General features: G+C 33.1%; 1 protein-coding gene across 1 annotated transcript; it reads left to right on the top strand.

The window, feature by feature from the left end:
• The first annotated feature begins 1,394 nt into the window (after nucleotides 1-1,394).
• LOC123918851 (transcription factor MYB20-like) lies at nucleotides 1,395-3,898 on the top strand. Its single transcript, XM_045971011.1, has 3 exons — nucleotides 1,395-1,670; nucleotides 2,170-2,299; nucleotides 2,971-3,898. The coding sequence occupies exons 1-3, from the start codon at nucleotides 1,538-1,540 to the stop codon at nucleotides 3,704-3,706; spliced, it is 999 nt and encodes a 332-aa protein (XP_045826967.1). The 5' UTR covers nucleotides 1,395-1,537; the 3' UTR covers nucleotides 3,707-3,898.
• The last annotated feature ends 8,658 nt before the right edge of the window (nucleotides 3,899-12,556 follow it).

Here is a 12,556-nt window from a genome sequence, read left to right as displayed (position 1 = left end):
GCGGAACTAGGGGTGGCTGGGGTGGGCTGCGACCACCCCCGAAAAAATGAGAAATTACTTTAATACCTTTTGTATTTTTCTAATTTGAAACCTATATATATATTTGTTTTCGCCCACGAATGACCATAAGTAACGCGTAGCCTAGTGGTTCTGAAGAGAGAATGTCACACCTTTGCTCCTGATGGTCGTGAGCTCAACCCTCACCTAACTATTTCGTAAAAAGTTGATTTTTATAGATATATATCAATACCAACAATGGACAACTTCTATTTTTTTTTTTCTTAAAAAAACAAGCCAACTATTTTTAAATAAAAACAATAATTCTCTTTTAAGTATACATGTAATATAATAAAATATATAATTCTATAAAATTAAACTTGTGCAAGTATTAATTTAAAATAAATTATTGATAATTTCAAGTCATTTGGCACACGTAGAATATTATTGACGGCATGCAATTTAATTTTTTTATTACTTAAATTTTTATATGAAATATAATTTTTTGTTTAATTTATATATTATAAATTTTCTAGCGGCCCCCTGAATTTTATTTCCTGATTCCGCCATTGACTATTATAAAGTTGTCTTGATCATAATCTTATCGATATAAATGAAAATGTCAACAAAATTATAAGAGGAATATGTTTTGTCAAAAAAAAAAAATTATAAGAGGAATAGACCTAGTTAACTACGTACAGTGTTCCCAATTATTTTTGGCAAAATAAATTTACTTGCTTAGTTGTGTTTTAGGAGAATTTTGAGTTAGTGGAGTATCTCACGCTTGAAACCAAAGCAAGAGTTAGTTCGATGAGGTGGCGTCTTCTGACAATGACATAGCACGTGTGGACCATGTCACCTTACTTAATGACACATGTCAATAGTTATAAAACTACTTCATACATGCTTGAATTTGCGATAAAAGTTATATAGTTACGTTAAGCCACCACAATTAGGTTTGATCTAGTGGTGAGTGGTTTGGGTAGTATGTTATAGGTTCAAGATTCGATTCCCAACTCATCGTAAACTAAAAGGAAAAATCAACACAATATTTTAATTTTCCTCCTATAAGAAACTAACGATAAACTCATTCTTAACTTTGTTAAACAAACTAACGATCAGATCGGTTGACACTATCTTAACTTTGTTAAACTCATTCTTCATTCAAACATTAACTACCGGAAAAAAAAATGTTGTATCATTTGCATATTAATGAAAAAGAAAATATAAAGAAAGAAAACCAAATTGTATTCCTGTCAACAAAAAAGGCCAAATAGTATGAAATAAAAAAAAAAATTGCGGTAGTGGGCTTCAAGGACTTATGAGGCAAAAGCTATTGCAAATTTTCTATATAAATTATAAATAAGTAGGTGGTGTAGCTCTATCTTGTCATTTGCATATTCTTGCAAACTCTCAAGTCTTTATCTCTCCCTCTTTTTTCTCTATCTCTCTCAAAAATCAATTTCAACCCTCCAAATTTTGGGGGATCATTTTCCAAGGATAGACTTTGTTAGCATTTCAAATATTTGGTACAACAAAAATGGGAAGACAACCTTGTTGTGACAAAGTTGGTTTGAAGAAAGGACCATGGACTGCAGAGGAAGATAAAAAGCTCATAAATTTTATTCTTACTAATGGCCAATGTTGTTGGAGAGCTGTTCCTAAGTTAGCAGGTTTCATTTCATTACCCCCTTATATATGATTCTGATAAGTGGTTATCAGAATCGTAGTTTTAAATTGCAATTGCAGTTGCATCGTGATTATTGATATTGCAGAGCATCATAGTCATTTCTTGCTAATGTGATTAAAGTCTAAAAAGGGTTCATTAAAGTTATACTTATTTTTTTTGTCTTTCTTTTCAAAAAAAATTCCATTTTTCACAGACAAGGAAATCAAGCATTTATTTAAACCGGGGGCACTATTTAGCATTTTCCTTATTTAAAATGTATATATTGTTTTACCCTTTTAAAAATATATTTTGAATATTTTAAGTATAAATTTTAATTTTAAGAAAGCATAAAATATTTGAGATAGCATATGTTTCTTCTAACTTCATTATTTTTGGAAAATGTTTAAGTGGAAAAAAGCTTGCATTTTTAATTGAAGTAATTAGCATAAAGTTTTAAATATTTTGACCTTAATTAACATAAAAATTGTTATGAATTCATGCAGGGTTGTTAAGGTGTGGAAAAAGTTGTAGATTGAGATGGACAAATTACCTAAGGCCAGACTTAAAGAGAGGACTTTTATCAGAATATGAAGAAAAAATGGTCATTGATCTTCATGCTCAACTTGGCAATAGGTTCTTTCAATAACCATTTACTCTGTTACCTCTGTTTTGCATGCTTTGCAATAAAATATTTGACTAAGTTTATCTAAGAGAGTAGTAATATTTAATTTAGAGTAATTGAATATTTCTTAATCATGCTAAATACAATAACTTAAGAGAAATTAATCAATTCTATAATACACACTTTTCATGTTGCACTTTGTTTATTCAACACAAAAAGAAGACACAGTCATTGGTCCATAATATATATTACATTTAATACAATTAAAAACCTTATAAAAAAAATTTAGACCTAGTGTTTTCTAATTTCTTTTATGTTATCTTCAGTTTATTTTAAGGTGAAAAATAAACTATTCATGATTGTTGTTCTATAAAGTTGACTCTAAATGGGAATCTTAAATATTGAGTAAGTAATGTTAGCCATGTTTGTCTTATAGGCTAATATTTTTTATTTCAACTATAGTGATATTTGTAAAAGATATCTTTATAAGTGGCCATGAAGTCATTATTCCTTTTAGACCTTATGATGAAATCATTTTTTTAAAATTTTAATTTATTGATTATTGTCTACAAAAGTGTGTTAAGAGTTTGAAGTTGTAACCTTAAAATGGCAGAATGTAAATTTCATACGAAGTGTATTAATGTCACTTTAATTAATATCGATGTTTTATTTTTTTGTGCAGATGGTCTAAAATTGCTTCTCATCTGCCGGGACGAACCGATAATGAGATTAAGAATCATTGGAATACTCACATAAAGAAAAAGCTCAAGAAAATGGGAATTGATCCAGTTACACACAAGTTACTCCCAAATGCAATTGATCAAACAAAATGTGAAAAACAACAACAATTGCAAGAACAACAAAATCAACAAGAATCTTCTTCACCTATTGAACATGACACAAAAGTTGAAAATGAGAATGACAAAAACAAGGAACCTCAAAAGCAAGAAACATCCTTTGAATCATCAACAATCAATGAAGCTAAAGAACAAGACCAAGTTATGACACCACTTTTTGATTCATTGGAACTAATGAATGAGTTCTTAATAGAAGAAGTTCCAATAATAAACTCAAATGAAATTCTAGTTCCATGTGTTCCTTCATCTTCATCAAACACAACATCAACATCATCATCTTCAAATTCAAATTCATCTAACTTCCTTGAAGATTTGCTTCTCCCTGATTTTGATTGGTCACATAATTTTAATGTTAATAATAATATTGAAAATAATAACTTTAATGAAAATAGTAATAATAATATTAATATGACATTATGGGATGATGACTTTATTAGAAGTTGGGACTTTGTAATCAATGATGATGATGATGGTGACAGAAAGCAAGTGTTTGAGGCTCCTCATAATCAGTATCCAAAAGTGATTATGGATTCAGAAATATGGGCCTATGGAATGTTTTAGTTTTTATTTTATTTTAACACTGATCATATGGCTTACTTGTAATGTTCTTGTAGGTTGTTTCAAAGAATAAAGAAAGAGATTCATAGAAAATACCATCTTTTGTTTAGGAGTATTTTTAATGTTATCCACTTTTATTTTCCAAACATTTTACCTTATGATAAAAGTGCAAAAAGAAATAGTATGTATATGTGGATGTGTCAATTTGTAGTTGTTTGTCCTAGTGATGGCATACTTTTTTAATGTCCTTTTATCACTTAAATGAAATTTATCTCTCTTTTTTTCTCAACAAATTTATCTTTTCTTGGTTTGCAAATTTAAAGAGAATGGATTAGTAAAATATTAAATAGAAAAATTGGAATAATAGTACGAGTTTAATGTTGTGTGAAAGGGGTTACTCATCCAAGTCCCACATCGAGTAGTTGGAAGAAAAAAGAGGTAGAAATTTATTATAAATATATATGAAGAGTTAATTTGAGTTTTGTTCACCAAAATAACTCTAGTCTTTGAGTGAATTAGGAGGGTTTGCAATTTTTTTGTTCAAAAATTATAGTCGAGGGGATTTGCAATTTTAGTCCTTGTAAAAAATTGCAATTGTGTGAGAGTTTGATAGGTTGCAATTTCGCCTTATAAAAATTGCAGATTTAGTTTTATATTATTGCAGATTTGATAGTAAAATATTATTGTGAGTTGATTTTGTTTGGTTTTATTTATTGGTTGAATATTCTGTTTGTTTTTATTTATTGCGCGGAGACTTTTTTTTCCTGATTGTTTTCTCAACAAGTGGCATCAGAGCAAATGTTTCGATCAAGGGAGGAAGAGAAGTTGCGCTGCACAATTATTTGAAGAGAGGTTAGTTGTCAATCTTATTTCTGTTTTTCTCAAAGTGTTATGGCTACTTTCAAGTTTGGATGTTCCTTTGTTTGATGGGAGGACGGATTTCTCCTTATGGCAATGCACAATTCAAGACTATTTGGTCCAACAAGGTCTTGATTACGCTTTAGAAAAAGAAAAACCAAGTGAGAAGAAAGATTCAGAGTGGAGTACAATTAAGAAAAAAGGCTGTGAGCACAATTCGTTTGGCACTTGCTCCACAAATTAAAGTGACTGTATTGAAAAAACCTTGTCCAAAGAAATTGTGGGATTTGTTGGAATCTAAGTTTGCATCAACCACATTAACTAACTGACTGATGATGAAAATAAATTTGTACTCACTGAAGATGGAAGATGAAGGTAATGTGTTTGATCATATTAATAAGTTTAATGAGTTGATATCTAGACTTATGAATTCAGGCGACGATATCAAAGATGAAGAACAAGCGTTACTTTTGTTGGCTTCGCTACCCAAATCTTATAAACCACTCGTGCAGTCAATGTTAGCCGGAAAGAGTACACTGCAACTAATGAAGTTGTGAAATCATTGAAAGAAAGTCAACAAATGATGGGTGTTGATAAATCTTCTGAAGACAATCAAATACTAGTAGCTAAAGGTTGGCGAAGAAAAAATCAGGGAGATCAATATGAATATGATAGAAGAGTTCAATCAAGAGATATGAGTAACGTTAGATGTCATTATTGTGAAGAGCTCGGTCACATGCAATTTAAATGTCCAAAAGTCATGGAAGATCTGCGAAGCCTAAAGGAAAAAACAGAAAAGCTGAAGAACACTACATCTGCAAATGTTGTTGGTCATTATGATGATAATGATCTTCTCCTTTGTGAGGTTGAAGTTGATAACAAAGTGAAGAGACGTGAGACTTTGGATGAAGGGAGGATATGTTGTGCGAAAAGGGATACTCATCCAAGTCCCAAGGCGGTGCTCGATCCCGCAGCTTCTGCCTTGATCACAGGGCGGTGCTCTGACCAATTGAACTACAATCCCAAGAAAAAAGTCGTATAGCATACATATTCTTACAATTTCATTCAAACTCTTTTTTTTTTATTTATTTGAGATTCGAACCCCTGTACTCGAACTGAAAGGGAAGGACTTATATGTATATATTGATATATTTTTTATTATTTTTATGGGTCTGGACTTTAGCGAGATCGACACGAATTACTCGTAATCGGTTCGTTATTGCCAACTTGATTGAAATAGTTAGAATCGAGAATTTGGTCTAACTCAATCCTACAAAATCAGTTTGTAAGGTAAGAGTTGTCTCTACTTTATAAACACATACACATGTCATCTTACATCCGATGTGAGACTTCCAACACACTCCTTCACCCCCAACACTATTGAGCTTAATGCGTGGATATAAATGGTGGGTGGTCTGATAGCGGAAACATGATAGCAGGTGGCCCAACAGATCATGTAGAGGCTTTGATATTATCTTAGAATTGGTAATTAAACATAACTCAACCCTATAAAATCAGCTTGTAAGGTGAGAGTTACCTCTACTTTATAAACCTATACACAAGTCATCTCACATCCGATTTGAGACTTCTTAACAAAGACATTAACTACTTAATATCAAGTCATTTTCAATGTTAAACAAAAAAGTAAATGATAACTTTTATGTGCTCCATAATGAAAAAATTATCAAGCGTATATATGACCGGTCTTTGAGTAAAGCTACTAAAACATTTACTTTAGTTCCACTAAACAAATTGATTTTTTTTTTTGGAGATTTTATAATTAAAAAGCCTTATGCAGCAGACAAATTTAAAAAGGTTTAATATATTAAAACTTAAGCCTCAATGTTTGATTTGTGGATTTATAGTGATTTTGATTATTGATTTTTACTATGAATTTGACAATCTCCAATATGACGGCAGGGTGAAAGGATTAAAAATTATTAATGGACTCTTAATTGCTTGAACTTTTCTCTTAAGATTGATCATCACAGCTAGCTAGCACACAGGAAATTGCATATTGCAACTTGTAAAGGAACCTCAAAACGCGTATATATAACTTTTTTAAATAATAAAAAAAAAAACTTTATCCGGTCCTAATACCGTCTAATTCGAGGAGACTAATACCACCATCCATTGGCAGGACCTCATTTAAAGCGAAAGTTTATTTTGTTCTATTTGGACTAGTCTACCGAAATTGGTACGAAAGAGAATTCGAACTTGAAATCTTAAAAGAAACATACTCCAAAACTCAAGTCAACACCATCACTAGACCAGCCTAGATTCGTTGCATATATATAATAATTAACATTATTATTATTATTATTATTATTATTATTATTATTATTATTATTATCATCATCTAACAATTATTGAGAAAGATAAAGAAAATGTAAGAATTTTCTCATAGTTTTAAAACCACAAAATCATTCAAAGAAAATGACCTATAGAAGTGGAGATAATCAAGCTTTGAATTCTCTCTCACAATTACAAACACACACAAACTATTTTTTTTATGGCTCATAATCCTTCGTGACATAGTCTTTGAAAATATATGCAAATGGGGATTTAGCTTCTTATTTGGACTTATGATTTTGTCCTTCATTGCAAATATTTCGACTTTCATTTATTTCATTTTACTATTGTCAAAAAATATCTATTTCATTTCACACACTCTTTTTGGCAATTCTTGTTTTTACTTTGAGGACAAAATTGTGGTTTACTTCATGAGCCTTTAGAGAATAGCATTTCATGTGTTAAAGATTGACATTTTTTGTCAATCTTTATATGATGCGATGCCGCGTTATTTCCATTGCATAAATGTGCATGTTCCCCCAAAAATCTCTATTACACTACATTATTTTCTACTAAAAATAACATTGTTTATTTGTTTAAATGGGAGTACATTAAATACAAATATAAATTTAACGTTGTTAAAAAATAATTAGAATGACCCCGCACCTGCAATAGTGTTGGGTGTGAGGGGTGTAACAGTCTGGGCCATTCTCTTAGGAAATTCCCGCACTGTCACTTCACGATCTTCTATACTCTCATTTCTAGTAGAGTTTTTACCTTATGTGGGAATCGAACAACGTACCGTCGAAATGGATTGAACACGTACTTGAACTCACAGATTACGTGGTTTGATTCCTACGGAAGACAAAAACTTAACTAAAAAGTGGAGTAGAAAAGATCGTGAGGTGTCAGTGTCAGGATCGCCTACAAGGAGGTGTGTTAGTCTCACACCAATTACAAGATGGTCTGAACATGTGTGTATAAAGTATAGAAAATGTTTACCTTTACAAGCCGAATACTCAATTCTAAAATATAAAATATAAGTGTTTCCATCACTAAGAGACTAAATTGCAAAGGAATTTAATATTTTTTACATCAAGTTTTCTATGGCTTACTCAATTTCGACTAACTTGTTAAAAATATGTTACCCAATATTTTTCCATGGCCACTATAACAAATCAACATTAGACCTACAACTTACAAGATGTGATCGATGTGATTACCAAGTCTTACATTACATATGATGCACATCATTCTCAATCCATATCACCTAAGGATTCTACAATCTTGTTCGTTGACACTCATAAGCTCAAACTAATTATACAAAGACAAGTGGAGGTTGCAAACTTAGCTAGTGAAACAAAAAACACAATCATGCATGTTCCATTTTATTTTATTTTTTTGGATGACAAAGCGCGTTTTATATGTTGGAACTTCTAAAACTATATATGCCAGATCGAAAATCACTAATCTATGTCCAACTTTGTACTTCTAAGTTGTATAGGTTGCAACATGATTACACATAAAACTTTAGATTTTATATGATTAGATTAGATTAGTTTCTATGATTGTTCCATTAATTGAGCACACATACACATTAATTCACTAATCAACATCTTATACGTGTATGGTGACTATAATATATATCAACTGAACTTACCTCTAAATTTAGTTTTAGAAGTGTATATATGTTGATCAGATAGTGAATCAATATCTTTATTCAAAAAAATTGTCGGAGCAAGAAAGTATTGGTCTTCCACACATAATTGGTTAACAAGATACATTTAGTGAGTCAAATCACTTACAAAGTAGTTGTTAAAAGGTCAATTTAGATGTCATTAGGATTCTTAATAGAGTGGTTCAACTATATACATTACTTTTTTTTTTTGATAAGCAAACAATATATTATAAAGGAGTACAAAGGGGTACTCAATCCCTCACAATATAAAGCAAATTATAGTATGCTTTGAAGACATACAATATGATCTAAACACCATTCAGAAAAAGAGAAAGAGGACTTACGACCAAAACGACCCTTAAACCAAAACCAAGAAAAAGTTTTAATATCATCTACAAGTTTGGAAGCATCCGGTAAGTCTCCATTAAAAACAACATTATTTCTAAGCTTCCATAAGCACCATGTAGTAGCCAACCAAATCAAATGACGAATCCGATTACCTTTTCTTGATTTAACAAAAGAACCAAAGGATAAAAAGTGATTCCAACCTTCCAAACCTGTCGGTAAACTCTGTCCTAACCATCTATATATAGTTTCCCACACACCTTTAACAAAAGAGCAATTGAAGAATAGATGGGAACAGTCTTCCATTTGCATATAACAAAAAATACAAGAAATATCATGCGGATTATTCAAAATACCTCTATGATGAAGGGCTGCCCGCGTAGGAAGCTTCTCTAGAAGCAATCTCCAACCAAAAATATTAACTTTAGATGGAACATCGTTTTTCCAAAGCTTTTGGATAGCATCCAAAACATTTGACTCCAAAACAACCGTGTTAGAATATTGAAGCAACAAACTATAACACGATTTAACCGTAAAGAGACCAACCGAATCCGGCACCCACCGCCATCTATCCGACCTCGCTTGATCAAAAGGACAATCAAGTAAAAGTTGCTTAAGAGCTCGAAGATGATGTGCGTCATTGACAGAAAGTTCTTCACACCACTGCCAATGCCACTCGGTATCCGTTCCATTTCGACTCAACCTATCTGAGATCAAAACATCCTTAAAAGCTTCTTTTGCATACAGATTAGGATATAATTCACCAAAACTGTTATTTCCAAACCACTTGAATTTCCAAAATCCGATATCATTACCATCACCAATGCAACAACCCACATTCGATTTGAAGCAATCCTCATCAGCGGTTCTGCCTATGCTCAAAATATCCCTCCACCAAATAGAGTCCTTAGCCCCAACCTGAGGTGTTGTTCCAGACAAAATTTTAGTAGGTAGATGCCCATATCTATACCGCAATAAATCAGCCCACACCCCCTGTCTTTCATCAATTAATCTCCATTTCCATTTGCTAAGCAATGCCGTATTGAAAAGTTCTAAATTTTTTACTCCTAATCCACCCTGGTTCTTTGGTAAACAAATATGATCCCACTTAATCCAGCATAGCTTCTTCTCCTCAAGACCGCCTCCCCATAAAAAATTTCTTTGAATCCTCACTAATTGTTTTAAAATACAACTAGGAGCCTTAAAGAAAGAGAAGAAATAAAGTGGCATACTAGCCAAAACCGAGTTGATTAAAGTGATGCGCCCTCCAATTGATAGCTGACGGCTACTCCAAGAACTTAATTTGTTAGATATAACATCCACCACCGATTTCCATGTCTCTCTCCTTCTAGGATTAGCCCCTACTGGTATTCCTAGAAATTTAAAAGGGATAGAATCTGAACTGCAAGACAAAAAAGATGATCCAGCTTCCAAAAAGTTCACATCTATATTTATACCATAAAGCTTGCTTTTCACAAAGTTTATTCTCAAACCGGACACTAATTCAAAGCTGCTTAACAACACTTTGATAGACCACAAATTATCCCATATGCCTGTCCCCATTAAAATAGTATCATCAGCGAATTGAAGGATCTGAAATTGAATACTATCATTTACCTGGAATCCTTTAAATCTCCCAATCTCTACTGCTCTTCTCATCATTCCAGTTAAACCTTCAGCTACAATTAAGAACAAAAAAGGGGATAAAGGATCACCTTGACGTAGGCCTCTTCCAACCTTGAAATCTTCTGTTGGGCTTCCGTTAACTAGAATGGACATCGAACTCTCAAAGATACAAGCCCGCATCCACTTTAACCAACCATCAGAAAACCCCATCTTTACCATCATGCGTTCCAAAAAACCCCAATTCACAGTATCATAAGCTCTTTCAAAGTCAACCTTAAACAACAAGCATTCATCTTTTCTTCTTTTTGCTAAATCGAGAATCTCATTGAGAATAAGCACCCCATCAAGAATCTGTCTCTGCGGAAGGAAGGCAGATTGGCAGTTGGAGATAACTTTGCCCAAAACTCTTTTCAGTCTATTAGCCAAAATCCTGGACAAAATTTTATAAAGACTACCAATCAAACAAATGGGTCGGTAATCAAAGAGAATTTGAGGGTGGTCCTTCTTTGGAATAAGAGTCAAAAAAGAAGCTGTCACCGCTTTAGGGAGAATAGCATTGTTATGAAATTCTCGTAAAAAAGCCATCACATCATTTTTCACAATAGTCCAGCAAGCCTTAAAAAAGTTAAGATTGAAGCCATCTGGGCCCGGACTCTTATTACCATCACAATCCCATATAGTATCTTTCACCTCCTCTTCTTCAAACGGTGCTAACAAAAGAGCATTGTCTTCGGCGGAAAGAGAAGAAAAATCAATGCCTTGCAAGAAAGGTCTATTATTCCATTCTTCAGAAAAATGCTTGGAAAAGTGTTCTTTCACTTCTTTTTTAATGCCTGTCACCCCCTGTATCCACTCCTCTCCATCCTTTAGCATTACAATTTGATTTCTACGTCGTCTTCCTTTTATGCTAGCATGGAAGAAGCGTGAATTAGAATCGCCTTCCTGGACCCACTTCGTTCTAGATTTTTGATGAAGGAGACTTTCTTTATAATGAATTTGCTCCCAGAATTTTTTGACCAAATCCTTTGTATTGTGAGAGGAAGGATCATCGATCCCGTTAGCGGCCAATTCCTCTATCTCATTCAGTTCCTTCACAGTTTTATCAATGTTGAGATCAAGAAGACCGAAAACCTCACGATTCCACACCTTCAGGCGCTCTTTTAAAACTTTCAACTTTTCTTTAAGAACAAAAGTTTTTTTACCTCTAATTACCGTCGTTTCCCAAACGTCAGCAACAAAAGACATGAAGTTCGGATGCTCTAACCAACAGTTGTTAAACTTGAAAGGCTTAGGACCCCAATCGAGATTAGTACACACAAGCCATATAGGACAATGGTCGGAAATGTCACGATCACCAATCCATTGATTGGATATGCCTCCTTTCTCAATAAAGCCTTCAGATAGTAAAAATCGGTCCAAACGACTCATAGCTGAGCCATCCGAATTAAACCAGGAAAATTTCTTTCCCAAAACAGGTATATCAATCACTTCCATAACATTAATAAACTGATCAAATTCATACCTCTCTAACGGGCTCCTTCCTCCACTGCTGCCTATTCTTTCTCCCAAATTCAAGATCGCGTTAAAGTCTCCTCCTAGACACCAATCACCCTTTGCATTGTTCAATTTAAAATCTATCAAGTCTTTCCAAAGCTTCCGCTTTCCTGACATACTACACGGAGAATAGATATTAACAATGTACAGCAAGCCAGAATTCCATTCAACACACACACCTAAAATGCCATCTCCTGTGAAGCTATACTGAAAAGAGAATAACTCCTTATTCCAAACTGACAATAAACCACCTGATAAACCAATAGATTCTTTCAGCACCCATTCAACATCTTTATGACCCCACAAGTTATGAATCATAAAGTCGTCAAAAGTAGAACTTTTTGTTTCTTGCAACAAACACATATCGAAAGCACCTGATTTTAACAACGAGCTCAAACGACGTCGTTTAGCTGTATTACCCCACCCACGTAAATTCAAGGACATAATCTTCATGGGCAACATTGGTTTTGGTGCTCCCTTTGAATACGTGCTTCCTCAAC

This window comes from Trifolium pratense, linkage group LG3 (assembly GCF_020283565.1).
Source record: "Trifolium pratense cultivar HEN17-A07 linkage group LG3, ARS_RC_1.1, whole genome shotgun sequence".
Classification (NCBI taxonomy): domain Eukaryota; kingdom Viridiplantae; phylum Streptophyta; class Magnoliopsida; order Fabales; family Fabaceae; genus Trifolium; species Trifolium pratense.
This window is presented reverse-complemented; position numbering and strand designations above follow the sequence as displayed.